The sequence below is a fragment of the Buteo buteo genome, chromosome 5 (genome assembly GCF_964188355.1).
Source record: "Buteo buteo chromosome 5, bButBut1.hap1.1, whole genome shotgun sequence".
Lineage (NCBI taxonomy): Eukaryota > Metazoa > Chordata > Aves > Accipitriformes > Accipitridae > Buteo > Buteo buteo.
Window position 1 is genome coordinate 3332972 of NC_134175.1, and position 21032 is coordinate 3354003.

The 21032-nt window shown below is 45.9% G+C and overlaps 1 protein-coding gene across 1 annotated transcript; it reads left to right on the forward strand.

Annotated features, from left to right (window-relative positions):
* Window positions 1-9446: 9446 nt before the first annotated feature.
* On the forward strand, window positions 9447-20812 carry LOC142031560 (C-signal-like). The gene is made up of 6 exons (XM_075029203.1): window positions 9447-9701; window positions 17715-17766; window positions 18082-18269; window positions 18711-18866; window positions 19740-19850; window positions 20066-20812. The coding sequence occupies exons 1-6, from the start codon at window positions 9561-9563 to the stop codon at window positions 20177-20179; spliced, it is 762 nt and encodes a 253-aa protein (XP_074885304.1). The 5' UTR covers window positions 9447-9560; the 3' UTR covers window positions 20180-20812.
* Window positions 20813-21032: the final 220 nt, after the last annotated feature.

Below are 21032 nucleotides of genomic sequence, written 5' to 3' on the forward strand. Positions count from 1 at the left end.
GTTGCGTAGGATTATTCCGTGTAATTACCAGTGGATGTATTTGTGAACTTGCTTAATCTTTCTTTGAACTAAGTGATGCATTTGACCTCTGCAGCTCCCTTTGACATTCTGTTCCATAACAGGAATTAACTACTTTACACAACACAGTTGCGTGTTCTAAATGCATCATTACTGGATGGTTTCAGTGTGTGCCCTTGTTTCCTGTGCAGGGGGAAAACTAGTTATTTCCTGGTCACCTTGCAGTAGCAGTAGTTGGTTTATAGTTCTTTACCATAGTTTGATTACATCTCAGCTGAGAAATGACATCTAATTGAGATGGGCAGCAAATAGAAGGAAAGCTCCTTGAAGCTTCAGCAGAGCACTGCTACGGAATGCAAGTTAATCTGTTCCTGAATCAGCAAACTATCTGCCTTAACTTGACCTTTGCACACAGATGGAAACTAATTACTTAGTATTTGATATGCAAAATAATTGAGTAGAAACCAAAGTATTAAAGTAGCTCAGGCGTAGCGTGATAAAAAAAGTGACTTGGATCTATTCAAATATGAACAACCTGAAGTAACAATATTGTCTAGAGAGTTCCCATTTTAAGTCTTTATAATTCTTACTACCTGGATATTACTTGGAACAGGTCAACCTCAAATGTCCATTTACTAATTCCAGTTCTAAAAGGTAGTCGGTTTCCCCTGTTTAATTACTTCATTCTGCTGCGGATGCTTCCGGAATTGCGCCTTGTCCAGTTCCTGAGGTAAGCAATGTACAGGGAGGCAGGTTTCACAGCTGCAGCCTCCTCCAGAAAGACATGAAGAGGAATTGCCTTAGTTAAGTCTCAATTCCGCTAGCTAGACGTGACCTTTCTGCAGTGTAAGTAGCGTGGACAAGGATAAAGGTAAGACCCACGCGACGTACACTTTTTTATGTGAACATAATGTCACTTGGCATAAAAATCAGTATCTGTGTTCTGTAAACTACTGTGCTTATGTACAGTGCTGAATAAATAGTAATCTACTTTCTAGTACATCTGTTAAAATCTGGAGAGGAAGAAACAAGGGAGAATGTATATTTTTACATTAAAATGGTTTGGTTCCAAAACAAAAGAGATTATATCACAGGATTAAAAGACATCCTGTTCTAGAAGAGAACAATCTGTCTTTACCAGCAAAAAACTGAATACAGACAGCTACACAGAATGTCTTGGCAGTGAGGTGGGTTTGGGAGAAGATGCTTAGAGTAGCTAGAGGAAGTGTAGGATAGAACTGTTGAAATATGGGGGCTGATTCATTGAATGGGAGTAGATGCACCTCTGTTTCACAGAGGTGTGCCTGTTCTCACTATCGGTGGTGTGGTGCGCAGCTGTAAGGGCAGGCGAATGTTGTATCGTTTTACTTTCCTCAGGAAGTCCAAGATTAAAGAGTTATCAGGTGTATTTGGTAACTCTAGGGGAATTTACAAGCAAGTAGTTTTTCAGCATTTACTGTGCTGAGTGCGAAGAAATGTAGTATCTTTCATGGTTCAATTTTTGTGTGTACACCCAGCAGTTACAATGTGCTTCAGATAACAGAAATTCATCGTGAGCAGTAATGGCTCTAGTCCTCCTCACGTGTAATAACGAACAAGCTGTGCCGGTAATGACTGTAGCTGTTCTCTGGGAGACTGCAGAACTGTTGCAGAACACGCTTTGACGCATGGAAGAGAGAAATGGGCTACATGTCAGTTTGCAGGGTGTGAAAATGTTTCGGAGTGGATGAACATCCGTGATGGTTTTGGTGTGAGACAGCCACGGGGAACTGTTGAGACAACCTGGGGAAGTAAGTGCTGCTGACAACAAGCAAGCCAGAAGTCCCATTAATGGAGCTGACAGATTATTTTTTTCTCTTGGCACCAGTTTGCATTTGTTCACTTAATCTTTTGTAAGCACAGTTCCTGTGGTAGGTGTCAAGTGGATGTGATTGGGCACAATGCTGTAAAAGAGCCTGGGAAGAAAAATCAGCCTAGTCTTTGGAGAAAATGTTAAAAAATACTGTGTGAAGTAATTTCCTTCTTCCTCACGTATGTTTAGCACTCTCTTGCAACCCTACTTTTTGTCTCTTTACATCTGATTAAGTGGCAGTTGCTTTTCCCAGTGTTTCCTACAGAGCTGAAAGGAACAGGGCTGGTTTTTTGTCTGATTAGAAAAACATCCTTCACCTTGGGGTCATCTGATGGGGTAGCAATCAGAAACCACTGATACTTGGCAGAACTGTGGTGGTTCATGTGAAGTGATGCGATGAGACAGTCTGCAACCTAACCGTGACTTTGGAAGTCACCTTTCTGTCAGCCAGGCAGTCAGTCCTGCACGTGAGCTCTTGGGGAGCTTGTCAATTCTTCGGTGAAGAGCTTGCTTTCTGAACCTTTTAGTTCTTTAATTTCTACTTGTTTTCCTAGGAAGCGGAGCTGTATGTAAAGTAAATGATGTGTAATTCTGCTCAGATGTTATTTCAGTATTTACTGAAGGATCAACTGCTCTTTTCTAGATACCACTGACGTTTTATCTAGTGCATATTTCAGGAGGCTAGAAAAGTGGTGCAGGCCTGCATTATGACTATGTCTAAGTCCTTGCAGCCAGAAAATATGACAACCTCTGACCCGACCAGTTCCTCCAGCTGAAACCTGTGTGTAGTGGTGTTACTGTATTTGTAGTACTGAGACCAATCTTTTTACTTTAGCTCCCGCCAGCTACCCGCGCTTGTGACTGTATCATGCATCATACAATGAACTTGTTTCCAACCTGTAGCCCTACTGGGTAAGAAATTGTGAGAGAATTTAAGTTTTAATTTTAAGCAGGCAGAAAAAAAAATCTAGTTCTCATGGTTACAAAGATTACAAAACACAGAAATCGGTATTGGGCTGAGCAAACAGACAAGGAGCTTAGGTTTACCTAAAACAAAAAAAAAGCACATTTTTATGTATGTGCATGCATATACAAGTCTTGGCTTTTAAGGTGAGTTACTCTTTTCTGAACATCTGAAGACTGCATTATAGCTTTTTGTTGATCAGAACATCTCTCGGGTTACTCCTCTGTGATCTCTCTGTATCTGGTGTTCATTCACATGTAATTCCCTCTGCTTGGACAGAGGTTATCTCACTGGCTAGAAGCTTTGGAGGGACAGTGCTTGCTGAAACTGCTGACTTGCAAAACACTACAGTCTTGGTGAGGCTATGGTTCTCTTTCCTCAGATAAAGCCTACCTGCTCTGCCAACACAGCCTAGTCCTCCTTTCTTCATGGGAAATAATCCTCTAGGCTTCCTGGCTAATGTTTCCTTAACAATGGACTCCACAGCTATAAATCCAATGTGCAGGTGGACGGTCACACCTTCAGATCTGTATTTGCTCTGTATCAGCAGAGGGTCAGCCAACAAAGCTTTCCTTTTTCAGATGAGAGCCTAAAGAATTATTTCCTCAATTATGGGACTTCTAGCCCAGTGTGTGCCAGGCAGGTGGTGACCAAGAGAGAAAGATCCCCCCACCCCGTGTGAGCCAAAGATAGGAGCCAGTGGCTGACACGATCAAAGAAGAATTGAATGAACAACGAAGCTTGGAATTTTTGAGATCAGATGAGAAAAGCAAGTTTCGTTTCCCTGTTAGACATTTGGAAGAGAGGCTTTAATTGGGATTTACCGTAAGTTTCAGTGCAGACATTGTCTCCATGCAGAGCTGGGTGCTGGGCCCTTTGCAACTCTGGAAAATCAGCATGGTGGGAAATGGGAGAGAGGTTCAACCTCTGTCAGAAACTGTCCACCTTTGTTGCTGAGCTCACTGCGTGTGCCTCGGGTCTGGCCAGAAGTTTTGGAGTCCATTGCTACCTCTGAAGCCCGCTTAAGATCTGATATGGCCACATCTGAAGTACCAAAACTGATCATGGCTTTGGCTTATGGTAGAGTATTTTGTGCACCTCTGTTTGTGAAGGGTGGCTACTCCTTTCGTGTTTGACTTCCTAGAGTCTGCTGAAACTGAATTCTGCTGACCTGAAAGCTGTGGATTGGTGATTCGAAACCATTTAGTTAGAGGGAGTGTCTGTTTTAAACCTTATTTTGCTTGTTTTGCCCACAGACTATCACTCTAATAATGATTTATAGTTCCACAAACACTATAAATATTCTGATATTCTGATATGTTCTTGGGTGGAAAAAGTGCCAGAGGCCTGCAAAGAAAAAAATAATCTTGCAGCGTGTCCTGCACAAAGACAGACCTAAACCAAAGAGGAGCTGAATGAATGGAGCTCACTCAAATACAGAAACTGCAAGTAGCAATTATTTAAGAGTATTGCTTCACACAAAATAAATGTATTTTCTCCATTGTCCTGCCAGGTAACTCCTCTCCAAGAGTTGCCAGGCAACTCTTGGTTTTATTGTCTTTAAATGTGGGTGAGAAATTACTAAGCAAATTATTTCTGCCTCTTGTGTATCCAACTCAACTTGGGTTGAGCTAAACAGTGTAAAAAATTGCCTTATTAGTCTGTGGTTAACAGTGTGCTGAAATCTGGACTTTACTTCAAGAGTTAGACAAAAGCAGGCCTGGAGGAACTAGCTTCGAGCACACAGAACTTGGTTAAAAGCCGCGGCAAACAGCAGTAAGAGCTGGAAAGGAGATGAGAAGACAGGACGGGCTGCCCGGATTCACTTCGGCTGCAATTCAACTCCAGCTGGTGGAAGAGAATTCTCAAACACTGGACCTGGTTGCTGTTTGCCATCTCCAGCACAGCAAGGAGCTCCAGGCAGCGTTTCTCTCATATGTGCCTTGCTAATGTCTTGTAACTTGGGTGTTTACCTGCTATTACTCAGAAAAAATGTCTTCCGAATGGGATGGGACCTTGCTCCCCCAAGGGAATCTGTCACTAACTCTGTGTGACCTCAGCCTATATGACTGGACTGTGTCACAGTCTCCCCATCTGTAAAAGCAGAATAGGAGCTGCTTCTTTTTTAGGAAAACCTTGGAGCTCTGAAAAGCATTACGTAGAATTCTGTACAGGTCAATTCTGTGTCTTGTGTATCTAGACAATAGGAGGGATTTTCAGTATATGTTTTATTTACTGAGAAAAACATCTTTCTCTAGTTAGACAGTTTCTACCCCTTTGAGAACTGCTCTGAATTCTAGACAAGACACAAGAACCCTGCACCTGAAGTCCTATAGCTGCACTCCGGCAGTGACAAAAGTGCCCTTGACTTCAGTGGGATTTGATCCTTTTTGTTCTACTGGTGGGAGAATATTCCTAACTGCTCGATAAAGAGGGGCTTCCACTGACAGGCCGCGGACTAGAGGAGGAACACAGTAAGGAAAACCTGAGAAATCGAAGGCAAATAGCAGTGAAATAGAGTTAAAAAGCAACATTTAGGGATTTAATCTGCAGTCGGCAACAATCACCTTTGAATGCAAGCGCAGCGCCAAGCACCGTGTAAAAGTGCCTGACGGATGTCTCGGGTCAGCAAAGTTGCGCTGTGATTACGTCAATCCTGATTGTAGCCCTCCTGCGCCGTGGCAGGAGTATCGCACACCCACTAGTGCTCGTGTACCAAACGGAGCGTACACACCAGCACGAGCCCAGAAGCTGCTAATCCGAGCGCTGCCACCGTGGGCTTAACTCACATGCGCAAAATTCCAGCTATGCCTGGCAGCGCTAGCACTCATACGTGCTGACAGCAAGGACTGAATAAATTACAAGCACAAAGAGGTCGACTAAGCAGTCTTCTGCCTGACAGGGATTTTTGAAAAAATTCTCCTAAACCAACACAATCCTGTTGGTAATGCACAAAGAGAATTGTTCTGAAATTAAGGCAGTACGCATGGGAAGGAAGGTAATTGATTAAACCACTTGGAAAAGAAGAGAGTGTTAGTGTTTGTGAGACAGAGAGAGATTTCTGGAACGGAGCTTTATTGGGAAGAAGGGAGAAAAACACAAGTATCGGTATACAGACAAACTTACTGCTGGCTTGTTGCCACATCCGATCTTTGCACAAAGATAAGCTTTTCCCACTAGCTTTAGAGAACAGTGGAATCTAATTCTGTGGATCCACTTTAAATAAAGGGTGATGGAGCCTCACATGGGTTTTTGCATATGGCAGAGCAATAATCTGACATTTCTTTGATTTGTTTTGGTGTTCCGGAACCCCTCGATATTAACCACTGATTTCTGGGTGGGGGTGTGTGAGCGCTAGCAGCTTATGCATGGCTGGATATGCATTCATTCCAAACCTCCATGGGTGAAACTGGCCTCTTATCTGCAAGGCTGAGCTAAGCTTTAGTGAGTGACTCCCACCCATCACTGTCAGGGTAATCAGCCCCCCAGGCAACGAGATTTCCAAAGCCGCTGAACCTTGAGAGGGTGGAGGGCTTGGAGGCCCTTCCCAAGGGTCCTATTGTGGAGTATCGCTTCACGGTTGATCCCTTCGTGGCACGTGAGTTCCTTTCAGTCTTTAGAGCACTTTTCCTTAGGAAAACAACGCCGTGGAGCCAGTAGAGGACACGATATGGAAATAGTAAGAGGGATATTCATACTGCCTGAGAACTTAGATACTAAAGCTGGGGAATTCCCTCTTTTTCCTGTATAGCTGATGGGTAAGGACAGGTATTCGAATTGCAATTAGACTTCTCCAAACCCTGCCATGGACGTGTCTGTCTCAGAACTACACAGGAATAGCAGCTGCCTAAACAACATGCCAGAGCGAGGCAGCGTGAACACGCTCTTACTCACTGTCAGCTTGGGCAAAAGGAAGTTGTTGTATAGCCAGGAGCTGAGGTATAACTCTCTAAATCCCAGCTGAGCGTCTGAACCTTGCTAGGGCCCAGGGAGAAACGACTGGCCCGACTATACTTCACGAGTAATAGGTGGCACTTGCATCCAGTGCTACTAAAAGCTTGTAAGAAGCCAATGAGACTTCAAAATGAATGTAGCTAACCTAACCTCAAAGGACAGAGAGAATAGTATTTCTATGGGAGTAAATCAGGGAGAGCATAGTGAGGCATTTTCAACATCTCCTTGGCAGTCTTCAGAGACTTGATACAAAGCCAATTCAAAGCAGAAGAAATCTTTCCGTCATTTGCCTTCCCAATCACCGTAACGGCGCTCCTGGGCGTTGCAAGACTGGCAATAGACTGTCGGGGTCCCTTTGTGAGCCTGAAGTGTGGCATCCCCAAGTCCACGCTCTGCCCTTCCATGTCCATTTCTTTCAGGTGGCCTGAGAAAGGTGTTTCACGATGCAGCTTTTCGCATTCACGGCAGGGAAAGGGACAACACGTACGCAGTGTGAGTTGTTTCACGGGGAGTATGTTAAATCAACCAGTTCACGCTCATTAGCTGAGCGGTGGTATTTGGTGCTCTGTGCTCGTTATAGATGTGATGTGAAACATGGTGGCTTAAACGAGAGACGTCCGTACCGACCCATTCTACCTCCTGTTTGTCACAAGGAAAGAATGTATTTATGGGCCCTCACCAACAGCCCCAGTAACACACAGCAAACCTGAAAAGCTGATTTGAGCCCAGTACAGAAATAATAGTCCTGGTTCCCAGCTGATGCCTACGGATACCCCTGACTGGGAGTGAAGGAGGCTGGGATGCTTTTCAGAAACTATCTGAAAACCAACGTGGCCGTTTCCCTTTTGGTGCGAGTCATCCATCAGGCAGAGCGCAACAACTGGGTGTTGTCCCCTGACCTATGGCTCAGTGGCCTCAAGACAAATCATTTCACCTCTCTTATGATGGATATTGCCCTTATGGTTTGTTTGCAAAGTGCTGCGTATGTTTATGATGCCATAAAAAGGCAACGTAACACACAATTAAACACAACATACTTTGTATTTAAAATTTTTGCAATGGGCAAACACTTCGTATCCGCTAAACCTTGGACTCGGTTTCCTGCTTAATGTTAAGAACCTGAAGCGTTTGGCTCCGCAAAAGCCCGGGATTCTCTACTTGCTGAAGGAAGAGAGCAGGCTGGGGACTGTTCTGCGTGCAGAGACTTGGTATACCAGAAATAAGCATCGTAGTCATGACTTTGAACACAAAGATAACAACAAAAACACTGATCAAGAAGCCACGTCACTGGGCAGCTTTGCTTGCAGTCTGCACTTTTTGTGTCTAAGGGCCTGAGATGTGAGAAATGACTGCGAGTATCTTGTCATCTTCATCTCACACTGGGCGTGTGATGTGAATATCAAACCTTCTTGTGAGCATATTTTGAGTAATAGACATTTTCAGATATGCAGATCCCGTGTGTTATTTGGAGCTACTGCAGTTGTTTAGAAATAATGAAACCAACGAAAGGGAAATGGGGAAGGCTCATCAGAAGTTTTGGACTTTTCCATAGAATGTGCACAAATGACCAAATGTCTTTGTGCTTTAGTTTTCCAAGTAAAAGGGAGAGGCTACTCGTGACCTATATCAGGATGAATTTAATGTTGTAAAAGCTTACTGATCTTTTACTAAAGAAAAGAAAGAGCAATATAGTACTAACAGATGTAATTAATGCCTTTATACCTGCATATACCAATTTATTTGCATGAATATGTGCAGTCAATAATAGATTATTTATCTGGGAAAGCATGCACAAGCACTGTGGGTAATAGGTGTGAAGACTAGCTAAAGCAAGGAAGCCTGTAGCGATTTCCAGGAACGGGTCACCCACAATGCGGGATGAATAGGAAAGAAATGCTCATAACAGGCAAAAAAACCAGCTTGCTCCGCGCCTCTGGCAGTAACTTGGGGAGTTCAGAAACGTGGGTTCCGTTCCTGCCTCTGCTTCATCACCCTGTTAGAGAACTTCTATCTTTTCTTCCACCCACTCCGAGGTGCTGGGGGTAGCAATTTCACCATTGTCCATTTATGTCAGTCTTATGAATAAGGATTATTTCTTACAGAGCGGTCACGCCGTGCCCCGCAGAACCGCGGCCACGCTCGGGGCAGCCAGTCGCCGCTGTGACAGAGTTCGGGGGGGTTTTTTTCCCCGCAGAAATTTGTGAAACGGGGCGTTTAGGTGATTGTACGGGGAGCGAGTTAGGTTGTGATCCGGGCGAGAGAGGGAAGAACAAATTTATCTTCCCCTCTCGGAAGACTAATCATTTTCTGAGCGCGCTCTTTTCTTCCACGGGGGGGGAACGACGCTCCAGACAAAAACCCAGGCCACCATCCCACGCTGTTAAGGGCTGGCTGCGTGGCCGCGGTCTCTCGGGATTCTCCCGGGACCCCAAAAAAATCCCAAACCACCCGCCTGTGTGTGTGCGTGTGTGTCCCATCTCCTCCGCCGCACCGGGACCCACCGGGAGGACGGGAGCCGAGCCCCGGGGCTTTCGGCAGCGATCCGGGGAAACCGAAAGACCGTGGGCGGTCCGGGGAAGGGCTTTGGCTGGGAGCAGAGGCAGCGGGGGAGGTCCGGGGCCGAGCCGAGCCGGGCCGGGCCGGGCCGGGCGGGGCGACGGGGGCGGGATCGGGGCGGCGGTGCCGGCTCCGCTGCTCGCAGGTTAAGAGCTGGGAAAAGAGGGAGAAGCCGAGGGAAGCGAACCCAACCGAGCCGTGCCGAGCCGTGCCAGCATGGCCCAGCCCCGCTGCCGCTCCGTCCTCATCACCGGTTGCAGCCGGGGGATCGGACTGGGGCTGGTGCGGGGGCTCGTAGCGGCCAACCCTGCCCCGGATTTGGTCTTTGCTACCTGCCGGTATCCCGAGAAAGCCCAGGTAACCCGGGATCGGGGTTGGGGAGAACGGGATTCCCCGCGGTGGGGATGCTGCCAGCCCGCCGGAGCATCGCGTCTCCGGGAACCGGGGGTCCCCTCCCCGGTTTTTCGGTGTTTTGGGCTGCCGGGGGTCTCGCTAGCCCTCCCGAGAAGAGCCTGGCAGGAGGTGCGGGGAGGAGCGCACGTCTTGGTGGCTGGAAGGCAGTGGGAGTCCGGGGGGAGCCTGGGGCTGGAGCCCGGGAGGGGGGTGAGAAGGTTTTTGTGGAAGCGTAGAACAGGTCAAGCATCTCCGCCACCAAGCGCTTGGGGTCCCAGTAGCCGGAGTGGGATGGGAACTGGGGGCTGAGCTGCCGCCCGGGGTAGGGGGCCGGATGGGGTAGAGTCGGGGCCGTGAAAGTCTCCGAGGCTGGAGGTGAAATGAGCAAGGGATATTGGGTTTGGGGTACTTGGGTGCGTTGCCGAGAGGAGGAGAGGTGAGCTGGAACCACGGCAGCCCTGGCCCCGCTGGGCAGGCAGGCTGGACAGCTGCAGCATCTCAAGCGCTCCTGCCAGCCGCTTGCTCCAGTCCCCGAGTTTCGCGCTATATTTGCAGCTGGAGAGAAGTATGTCCTGTCCTTCTCCAGTTTTGCGCGGAGCCGGAGCCCTGCAGGGGCAGTCCAGCCCCTCAAAAGCTCTCCCAGGGAAACCTGTTACAGCTTTCCTCGCCCATTCTACGTGGTGCGTCTATGTCCCCAAAAGGAGCTGTGCCCCGTCTGTCTCTCCCCTTTCTCTGCTGGACTTGCAACAAGCGAGAAGGCCCAAATGAATGATGAATTCAACACTCCTCTTAGTGCCCTTCTTGGCTGGGTAGGGACCAGAGCCTCTGCTGAAACCACAGTAGCTTTTGAAACCATAGTAGTTTTGTTACGTGTTGCTGGTGAATTCACTTGCCGCCCTTTCCCCTTTCAGCCAGTATTCCTACTGCTACAGCATAGCAGTAAAGCGTTTGGACTTCTTCCCCATCCCTACATGTTATAAATGACTGTCAGACCAATTAAAGGCTGCGCCCAAACCTTTGGGAGGCCAATTGATAACGAGGGTTATCGGTCTGCTCACTTTGTGGCTGCTAGCATCCTCTGTTGCATCCCAAGTCTGATCTTGACTCTCCGTAGTGAGGTTTCTACCTGTACTGCCAGGGCAGCACAGCAATACACGCAGGTATCGCCCTCCTCCTTTCCTAGGAAAGCTCTAGTGCTCCAGAACTGCAAGAATCCAAGCTCTCAACTCTGTGACTTTTCAAATCCCTGCGTATTGCCGCAGGCATTCGGTAGGAGAATGGATACCAAAGCCCTACTTCTGCATCTCCCCTATTTCAAGCATGGCACAAGGCTGCCTTAGCGAAAGGCAAATTCCCTGGTGTGTGCGGAGGTAAACTTATACGTCTGTTCCCTTAAGGCTGACTGTATTCTTTTCAGCGCAAACTGTGATCGCACCATGCTAGCAATAAACAAAATGTAGCAGCTTTGTTTACTGCTTAGCTATACAAAAACTTTAAAAGACAGTGCCGAGGCTCCCGCTTCAAGGGTGGTAGTACAGGGTTGCTCAGATAACACCTGCAGTCTGACCGCTCCGTTCTCCGCTGGCACTGTGCTGCCCTACAGGAACTTGTGAAACTGAAGAAAAAGGTCTTAATCTTGTTTCTTGTCCAAAAAAAAAAAAAAAAATCTCTCCAGCACAAAGACACATTTAGGATATTTCTGAATTGAATTGCTGAGAATCAGTCCAGCGAGACTGAAACCTGGGGCACAGACTGCCTTTCAGAGCCACCCGTTCCTGCAGCTTCCCCCCCTCAGCCCCCCTTTGGTACTACATGAGCTCCTGAACAGGTATTCACTACCATTCTGTTTGCTTTTAACTCCTGTTACAAGATCTGGCATTTATCCCAGGTGTATTTCCTATTGGTGATTGCACAACAGCGTGGTACAGTAGTGGTACAGGAAACCAGCAGAGACATATGACCTGCTGTTAGATAGAAATCTCCCTGCTTAGTTGTTTGTTCTAAAGCTGCCTTAGCTGGTGCTGAGAGAGGTTCTGTTTTTTCACCAGTTGGCCCTTGTGCTCAGAAGTGATTTCTCGTTATAATGGTCTTGGATCAATTACATGGAGAGGCAAAGTGGTTCCTTCAATAAGAAGAGCTTCCTAGGAAACATTACACGGATGTATCTTAACGCAAGTTTTTTTGCATTGCCAGTACTTAAAAATCTTCAGCAAAAAGGCTGGTAAACCTGCACAAGAAGATGAAATAGCCTTCAAATAGTGTGCCTGGGAAGAGTCTGGGTCGCTTCTTGCTTGCAGTGGTAGAAACCTGGAAAGCCTGCTGGCAGTCATGTCTCATGTAGGCAGGAAGCTGGCCAAGAGCCACATTCCAGTAACCCCAAGCGGTGACTCTGCAGGCCACATGGGGTGCATCCTAAACTGCCTTTTTTTTTTTTTTTTTTTTTTTTTTTTTGGTTAGGGGGGGCAAGGTTTGTCTTTGGTGGATCAGGGTGGGTTTTTGTTCTTTGTAAGGACCTCTAGGCCATGTGCTGTGCTTTGGCAGTACATCAATAGAAACCTCTGCAGCCAGCTGAAAGCGTATTTCTAACAGATGGGTTTGGAAACTCCACAAGGAAGGGAAATCTTTACTAAAGGTATTGTAGTAGTCTCACTAGTATTATCTGTCCCATCTGCAGCGCATAAAGTTGGCACAAAACTTTCTGACCTTCTGAGGTGTGTTTCCACCATGCTGCTAGTCCTTCTAGCTGGCAGAGGGCAAGCACAGACGTGCTCGAGCCTTTAGCAATGGGAGGCTTAGCACCGTATACAACTGACTATCTCAAAGCTTGGATCCCATTTGGCAGTGTTGCTCAAATGTGGTATGGTAAGGGAAGGCAAAGGTTCGGTGATTTTCTTGTCTTTTTCTTTTTTTTTTTTTTTTTTCTTTCCCAGAGAGAAAGCTTTGCCTTCACTGACTTTCCAGTCAAATCCTGAAAACGCAGAGTTCAGGCTCCTGCACTCCAGAGGCTGGCACTGCAGATTTGTCTTAGTGCACATGAAATGGGCTTTGCCCATCTAAGACCTGTTTGTTGACCACATGACTGGGCTGTAAAGTTGAGTGACTTGTTCTTTCTCTGCACACCTGAGCTGTCAGTGGTTGTTTTTTCTCTTGGCAGTGATTTAAGCAGTCTACTTTTGTTTCCTCCCACTTTGCTTCGTGGTAAGGGACCATATGAAAAATCCTCCTTAATACGAATACACCGCCCCCCACTTCCTCTCCTGGATTAGAGGATAAACTCTGAGAACAGCAACTTTGGACAGTTCTCTTAAATTCTGCTCTCATCTGGTTTGGTTAGAGTAGCATTGTCCTGTTGTAGAACACAGGGAGGGGAGAAAGGATGGGAAAAGCTTAAATGAAAAGCCTTTTAAAAATCACCTTCTGTTTTTTTAGAGGAAAAGTGATTAAATATGCTTAGCTACTGGCAAATCCAGCGCCCATCTTGGGGAAAATAGCCAGCAGCAATTCCTGGGTAGCCGAGAGTTATCCAGAGAATCTCTCAAGAGTTATTCAGAGAATCTCTGGGCAGAGCGCATGCTGTTACAGATGCAGATGACTGCATACTTTGGAGTCCTCCAAAGTGGACAGATAAGAGCCCCAGAGGACCTGACTTTAGAAAGAGACGCTGGAGAAGGGTCCGACTTTGCTTTCCTCTGCTTACTACAGAAAGCGGCATGTCTCCTGTAACTTGCTAACCCTGGGATAATGCTGAACAGCTGCAAGCTTTTGCATGTGAGTCTGTGCTGGCAGAAGTTGTAATAACTTGAGTTTTTGTGCTGAAGAGCTCCTAGGTGGCCTCCACAGAACATTTGCCTAACAAATGGACTTTAGATCACAGGATAACATGCAGCAGGCCTGCAGGCACATCTAGATAACCGCTGCCCCTCCTTGAAAAGTACCATACTAGACTCCTTCAGCCACACTTTGTTTCTCATCTGCCTTTACTTGGGCTGCTCCAGCACTGAGAGTGGAAGCAGCTACAAATCTCTTGCAAAATAATCCTGACGTCCTGTCTTTGCACTCCAGATGGACAAAACCACAGTACGGTTATTATTAGGCAGCCTGTATGGGCTCATGGACCCATCTGGAATTCTCCCCTACCCTCCTGCATTTCTTTCTTGCTCGCTCTTCCCCCATCCTGCTTCCTCATAAAAGGGAAAAAACCCTGATCTACAGTCGAAGACTGCACCTAATGATGCTGTAGCCCCTGTAGTCCCCCCTCTGACTTGCTGAGGTATGGAAGGAAGAGATGGCTTTCTGAGGAAGCAAAGTAGCTGAAAGGATCGAAACGGCCATGGTGTAAATGTGTTCACAGCGCGTCCTGTACTCAGCTTGGCTGGGCTGAGAGCTGAACGTGGGACCTCGGGACAGGAGCATCTCTTGTTCCTCCTGCTCTCCCCAAAAGCTCAAGTGTGTTCCCAGGTGAACAAAAAAGCGTTCAGTTCCTTGCTGCTCCGGAGTCCTCTACCGGGCTCTGGAAAGCTTCCAGGGCTTAATGTGCTGTTTCCCTTCCTCTGAAGTAGGAGATAGTGTTACTAACAGTGCTGTGTCTGTTCCCTTGTCAGACACAGAGCTCTCGCTGAAGTGCTTCTGCACACTGTCTCTGTCAGGTTTTGTTTTTGTTTTTTTTTCTTTGCTACATATTTTAGCCATGTGGTCTGCTGAGCAATCTCTGGAGCAGCGCTCTAGCAAGATAGATGTGTTATATCAGGCAAAGGAGGCATTCTTGAAGTCTTTCTAATTTGGGGTTATTGCAGTGTTGGGGTTTTTTTTCTGGAAGTGTTTCGCGCTTCCTACAGCATTAAGGTCTGGATCCTCTTGAGTCAGAGAGGCCACGGATTTGGGGCAGTCTGCAGCAGCTTGGTGTCAGCTATTCCACAATCAAACAGTCCGTTGGCTGTAGACCGGGATACTGAAGAGCCTGTCTCGGAGAGACACGGGCGAATATGATCCATCTTTGACTTCGTCCGGAGTGCAAGCAGGATGATGTGAAAGGATACCCACGTATCCTTCGCCTGACAAAGCTGCCTACAGGCTGCGTTAGTTTGGCTTGATTGCTTCCAACTGGCCTGGTATGGCCAGGTCCTTTCCAAGAGCTGTAACTGAAATGAATAATGCTTTCATAAAGAAGGCAAAGTAAATCTTTCTAAATGACAAAGACAACATAACATTCCTGGTTGAAATCTAGCAATAAATATCCTGTGTACGGACGAACCTGTATCTGGAGCCTTGAGTGCCAGAGGATCTTGTTTAAATTGGAGTAGGCTGACTTTTTGTTAATCATAATTAAAATCAGCAAGCAGGAAACAACGGATGCTAATCAGAGTTTAAATTTTTCTTGGAATCCCTAAGAGTTGATTCTCAGGGGTAAACAGTTATTCAGGTACAAAGCGCTTCTAGAGCCGACTATGCTAAACACAGTATTAGGGAGTTGTGTTGTGGTTTTTTGTTGGTTTTGTTTGTTTTTAAATTGGCTATCACAGTACACTAACTAAAAATGACTTAGCCTGGGATATGTTGGCTGTACCTACTGTCTTTAAATGAAACTGCATAAACTGACATTAAAATACAAGCTGCACTTCAAACATCAGTACTGACCAGCTCACTCATTCTTATGTATGCATCGCCGTTATCATCTGCACTGGCTCTGGTAGACTGCTCCGAGATCTTGTCTTCCCAGGGATTTAACCTATTTGTCCTGGGTGCAGTGCCTCTGCACTAGCACGTTGGCATAGAAAAGCGAGCGCAAGTCTGCTGCTGCAAAAAACTTGCAGGCAACTTTGGTGGGTGTAGGTTTGGGTTTTGTTGGTTTGGTTTTATTTGTTTTGGTGGGGTTTTTTTGTTTTGTTTTTAATGGGCGGAGAACAAGGCATTTGACAGATGACCACATTGAGTTTAAGGAAAGCTTATCCCTTCAGTGGGGAGTCAATAACTAGTATATGCATGCATTGCAGTAAAATTTTCGGAGTTCTCTGGAAACAGGAGGCTTTTGATCTCTTTGATCAAAACTACCTGGGGTGGGGGAAGAGGATAAGCAGCATACGTGGCTGGTGGCTTGAAATGGCTGTATCTGATCGTGCTGCCATGAAGCTGTCTTCGTCCTACTCTCTGCATGTTCCTTCTAGTCACCGCAGGAAAAAGAATAGGCTTTTCCGCAATTCTTCAGTTTCCTAACTGGATTTTTCAGCTTACGTTTATATCAGGTGGAGTAACATTCTTGAAGACCAAAGCTCTCTAAGTTAGCTTTATGCCTGGAAGCTGCTTCTGAGAAACCACTGAAGTGGGAGTCACTTGTTAACTAAGTAGTTAACTAAATGCAAAAAACATTGAATTTTAAACCTAATTTGAATGCAGCAATTGTAATTTTATGCTGTTTATGTTCTGGAGAATGCTTAATGCTACAGTGTTTGCAGTTCTTAATTGAACATATTGCTTACTCACTTCAGAAGCCTCTCAGCTGCTGTCACTACACAAAACATCTCCGGCCTTTTAGCAAAAGTTAGTAGCTTGTTTCTGTCAAGAGAGTGAAGCAATCTGACTATAAATAAATGTACAAACCTTGAGAAGCCAGAGCACTTCTGGAGTTTATTATCAAGTGAGCGATACTGTCAAAGTCCAGTGGACAGTCCAAAGCCACATAATTATTGCAGGCCTTGACATGGCAGAACTATTTCATGCCTGACTATCAATAAACAAGATAGTGTGTCCTGGGCCTTTAATCCGTTGAAAACTGTCCCATTAAGCCCTATCCAAGGGAAGGAATGTCTTCTGGTTTTGTGCTTCTGACTCTCCCACCTTCCTTCCCCCTCCCCTTAATAGCCTTAACTACAGTTGTAGATTGTCCTCAGTGGGAGAACAAATTTTCTAAACAAGCCTGGAGCGAATCCTGCAGAGTATGAACTGAGATAAAAGATGTAATGCATTATAGCTTGACAGAGGACATGGAGTCCCTACGTGTCTCCAAGTGGCAAAGAAGTACTCTTTCAAAATCAGTCTTCCTGACCCCTATTCCCAAAGGGCTCCTAAAGAAATGGATTTGCTTGAGCTGGAATGTTTGGCCAGGGTTGCTCGGGCTCCTAAACGTGGCTGAGAGTATGTAATCCATCTGTTATATTTGGCCACACTTCCCGCTTGGCTACATGGCACAGAAACCTAAGTATTCCAGCTGGGCCTATAAATCCAATTTGGACATACTTTGTCCAGCAGCAACACCAGTAGAGCACTAATGTTCTCCAAGACCACTAGTCATGCCTCTACTGAGAGGTAGTAGACAGATGACTGAATTATAGCTATCTAGCAGAGAGAGAATTGTTCTCGTGGACAGTTGCTGTGTACGTAACTGATTTCACGCGTGCTTTACCTTCGGTTACAAGAACTGAAGCTAATGAGAGTGCTGGGAAACAGAATTTCCATAGGAAAATTGCTAGGAAACTTTTCCTGCAAGCAGTAATTCCAAATGGCTTTTCTTAAGCATTCCTGTTGCCCTGAACTGATGTCTAGCACTAGCTGAGCTTCAGAAGGATTGCGGTGCTTTTCTTACAGCAGTAGGGAAGCACTGGTTTGGAATACAGGCTGAGCACCGCGTCTGCTGCGGAACTGGCAACAGTGGCCACCTGATTGAAGACCTTTGCTTACACTAGAAACACATGCCCGAGTTGTACACACTGGGAACTAACTCTGTAATCTAGAGTGCTGGTGTCTTGACTAAGCAGGTAAAGAGTCCAGTTTCTTGGAGCAGTTGATACCGCTCTCAGGAAAGCTGCTCAGCAGGTTGGAAAACAAAGTAGTATCACTGCCTTCAGTCCAATTATGAAAATAAATGGCAGTCACAATTCCGGAGGTGCAGATCTCAAACTGTTTTATGTAATAGCCATGGAGATATATAGATATATATATATAAAAAATATCTAAAAGATAACCCAAATAATTTCTTCTTCCTAGGAACTCCAGCAGCTTAGCAAGCAATACAGCAATATCAAGGTCCTCCAACTGGGTGAGTAAAGGGCTTATACAGAATTATGTTCAACTAAGTCAGCTGAGTGCATCTTAAGAAACTGGTCTCCTGGGTGATCAGTAGCTGTACCTGACCTCCAGCAGCTGAAAACAATCACCCTCACCTTGAAATAGCACTGGGGAAACATAATTTATGTAAAGTCTTCTGTGTATTGTCATCTCTGTGTGCTGCCTAAATGTCCCCATTGAGACTAATGCCTTAGCTTTGATTTAGCACAGTGTTGTGTAGTGACAGACGGCATTTGAACCACTCTGTTCACTGTTCACTGTGGCTATTCTTGGCTCCCCTGTGCAGATGTGGTCTGTGAAAACAGCATCAAGAAAGTAGTCAAGGAAGTGGAAGAAATTGTGGGAGACAAAGGTCTGAACTGCCTCATTAACAATGCTGGCATCAATGTGCTTGCTTCCTTGGAAGAAGTCACAGCAGAGACAATGCTCACCATTTATGAAACCAATACAGTTGCCCAGCTGATGGTCACCAAGGTAAGAATTGGGAAGAATGTACTTAATCTTTGGTACTGTAAGATGCTTTTCCACTAGTGAGCTCGACACGTAACCCAAGCATTTGTCACCTTGGAACTGCACAGATACAGGTCTGATATCAAACTGCATGCCTAGAAAGCAGCAAGAGATCCATTTTATCAAGGATCTTTCTCTTTATTTAAATCCATCTGGTATGAGGTCAGTTCAGTAGACAGGTTGGGCTAGGAGGTGGGCAGAAGAGACTGAAGGTCCTTGCTACTTACAGCTGGCTGTTAGAGAAAGGTTTCCTATGGTCAGCTCGTCTGGGGAGCCATCACCATTCTGTGCTGGTGGCATAGAGTTGTACTGCAATTCTTCACAGAGCAGAACCTAAGAGTCCGGCTTGCCTTGAATGGGCCAAGAGCAAGCTGACCAAATTAAAACAAGCTCTTGTTTTCACAGGCATTTCTACCCCTTCTGAGGAAGGCAGCCCAGCTGAGCACAGGAATGGGCTGCCATAGAGCTGCTATTATCAATATGTCCTCTCTTGCTGCCTCCATGCAACTCGTCCAGGCAAATGAGATGTTCCTCAAGGTCTACCCCTACAGGATAGCAAAGGTTTGTAGGCTTCCCTGGGCTGTGCTCACCGGGTGAGGGCAGACCTGTGAGTCAAAGACCCCTCTGAGCTTGAGACGTTGACGTGAGGTGCTCAGCACCTCCTTGGACAGGCTGACACAGGAACTGTTCTTGTTCTTCATGTGGGTGGAAATGGGATCTGTGAAAACTATACATCTGGAGCAAGTATGCCAACTTCATAAGAATAGGCTTACAAATGCTCCATCACTACTCTCATATAGATCCATTACAGAGGGACTTGGCATTCAGGGAGGAACTGATGCCATCAAGTGTGTGTCCTATTAGCTGTGTTCCTCTCCAGTCCAAGCAAGATAGCAGGCATGAAACTCAACAAAAGGTGTGCTGACCTGTACATGGTAATGCCACTCAGTGAGAGGTGGAGTTTTTAGTTTTGTCACATCCAGAGACTGAGTTTGTACGAACAGTCAAGATTAAACATACAGTTTCTCCTACACCACCTACTCATAAGCTGTTAAAATGCTTGTTTTCCCTGTTCAGAAGTGAAAAACTGAATGTTTGTGTAGTGATTATTGCAGAAAAACAGAGTCCTTATGTCAATATTATTTTCCCCACAGCTCCTTAGGAGTTTCAAATGCTACTTTATCTTCCATGATAACTTAGTTTCATCTTTGGGCAGTAAGCTTATGGCAATAGAGCTTTCACAATGCTTCTCTTAACAGGTATCTCTGAGAACAAAGCCTCCACTAAATCTGGATAAGTTACTGTGATACTGTTACTGCCCCTTCTTTTGTCAAGAGACAGCATGGTGGAAGGGAGGTGCCAGTTAGCTTGACTTAAGGTCTTGCTCAAGGTTGGTAAAACTAGTGTGCTAATAGATGGTTTCCACTCTTGTAGACTGCCCTGAACATGATCACCAGGTGTCTTGCTGCAGACTTGAAATCAGACGGAATTCTCTGTATTTCTTTGCATCCAGGCTGGCTTCAGACAGACATGGGCGGCAACATGGTAGGTGACATCTCTCTGAAAATGTCAAAGTATGACTCCCTTGTTGTCCCAACCCTTGAGCAAGAACCCACTGTACAGGATACACTTCCATGTGCTGCAGAAGCACACTACGAAACATGAAAATACATCCCACTTGATCCTAGTAACTCCTTAAATGCATTTGGTTCTCTTCTGTAGGGTATTTCCAGTAATAATCTAAGCTTGATTTGCTCTAGGCTCCCATGCAGGTGCAAGAGGCTATCCCAGGTATTCTCTCTGTTCTGGACCGTCTTGGTGAAAAAGAAAACGGTTCCTTCCTGGACTGGCAAGGGGAAACTCTACCGTGGTAGAAGCGCACGGCATACTACAGAAACGACGTGTCAGTCACTATTTAAATTGTGCCACTAATGTCTGTGTCTCTAGGGTTTTCTTATATGCTAGTTGAAATAGCCAGTCTGATATCCAGCCTCTCTCTAGGTGTATTTGGAAAGTGAGGTGGCTGACTCTTTTACTTGGTATTGCTACTGCTCTGTTCTAATGCTTCCTGCAAATACTACTGTGCTCTTAGTGATGGGTATCTCCTGGAACCATCTAAAATAGCTAAAAACTGCAAGTTAAATCCAGGGGCTGGTTCCTCTTCACTTCCAAAACAAAAGCGGGCCTCTCGCTCTCTGCAGAAGTAAATGACCTGACCTCAGTGTAAGGCCAGTGTAGGCTGTCAGATTCCAGTATGTCCAGTCTGCTAGAGACATCTCTCTGGAAAAGGTCCTTCGGTTTCTTTCAGTCCTAACTGAGCCACAGCTAAAATTGCCCAGCTCTAAAGTATGTGAATTTGGTACTTCTGTAAATTCCTCAGCAACCTCTGAGTGACCCCAGGCTGACAGCACACACCAGGCCATTGCTTGGCTCGCAGTGGGTGACTAACACCCTGATATGGGGGTGGGAATGTTGTTTTGTACATAAACTTCTAAAGTGTCTTCAATAAAGTCTTGTTTAAACAGTCTGTTTACTGAACTACTTCCGTTAATTTCTCTGCATGTAGGTTTCTCTTTGTAGGTTTCTCTTCCCTGACCAGAGAACTGTACTTCTACCTCGCAGGAAGAAACTCCTAACAATTGCTGTCTCCTTCAGGCTAGATGGGTTTAACATGGTTGGGGTGTACCTGAAACTGAGGCAGACCCTTGTTCTGGTCTGAAATACTAA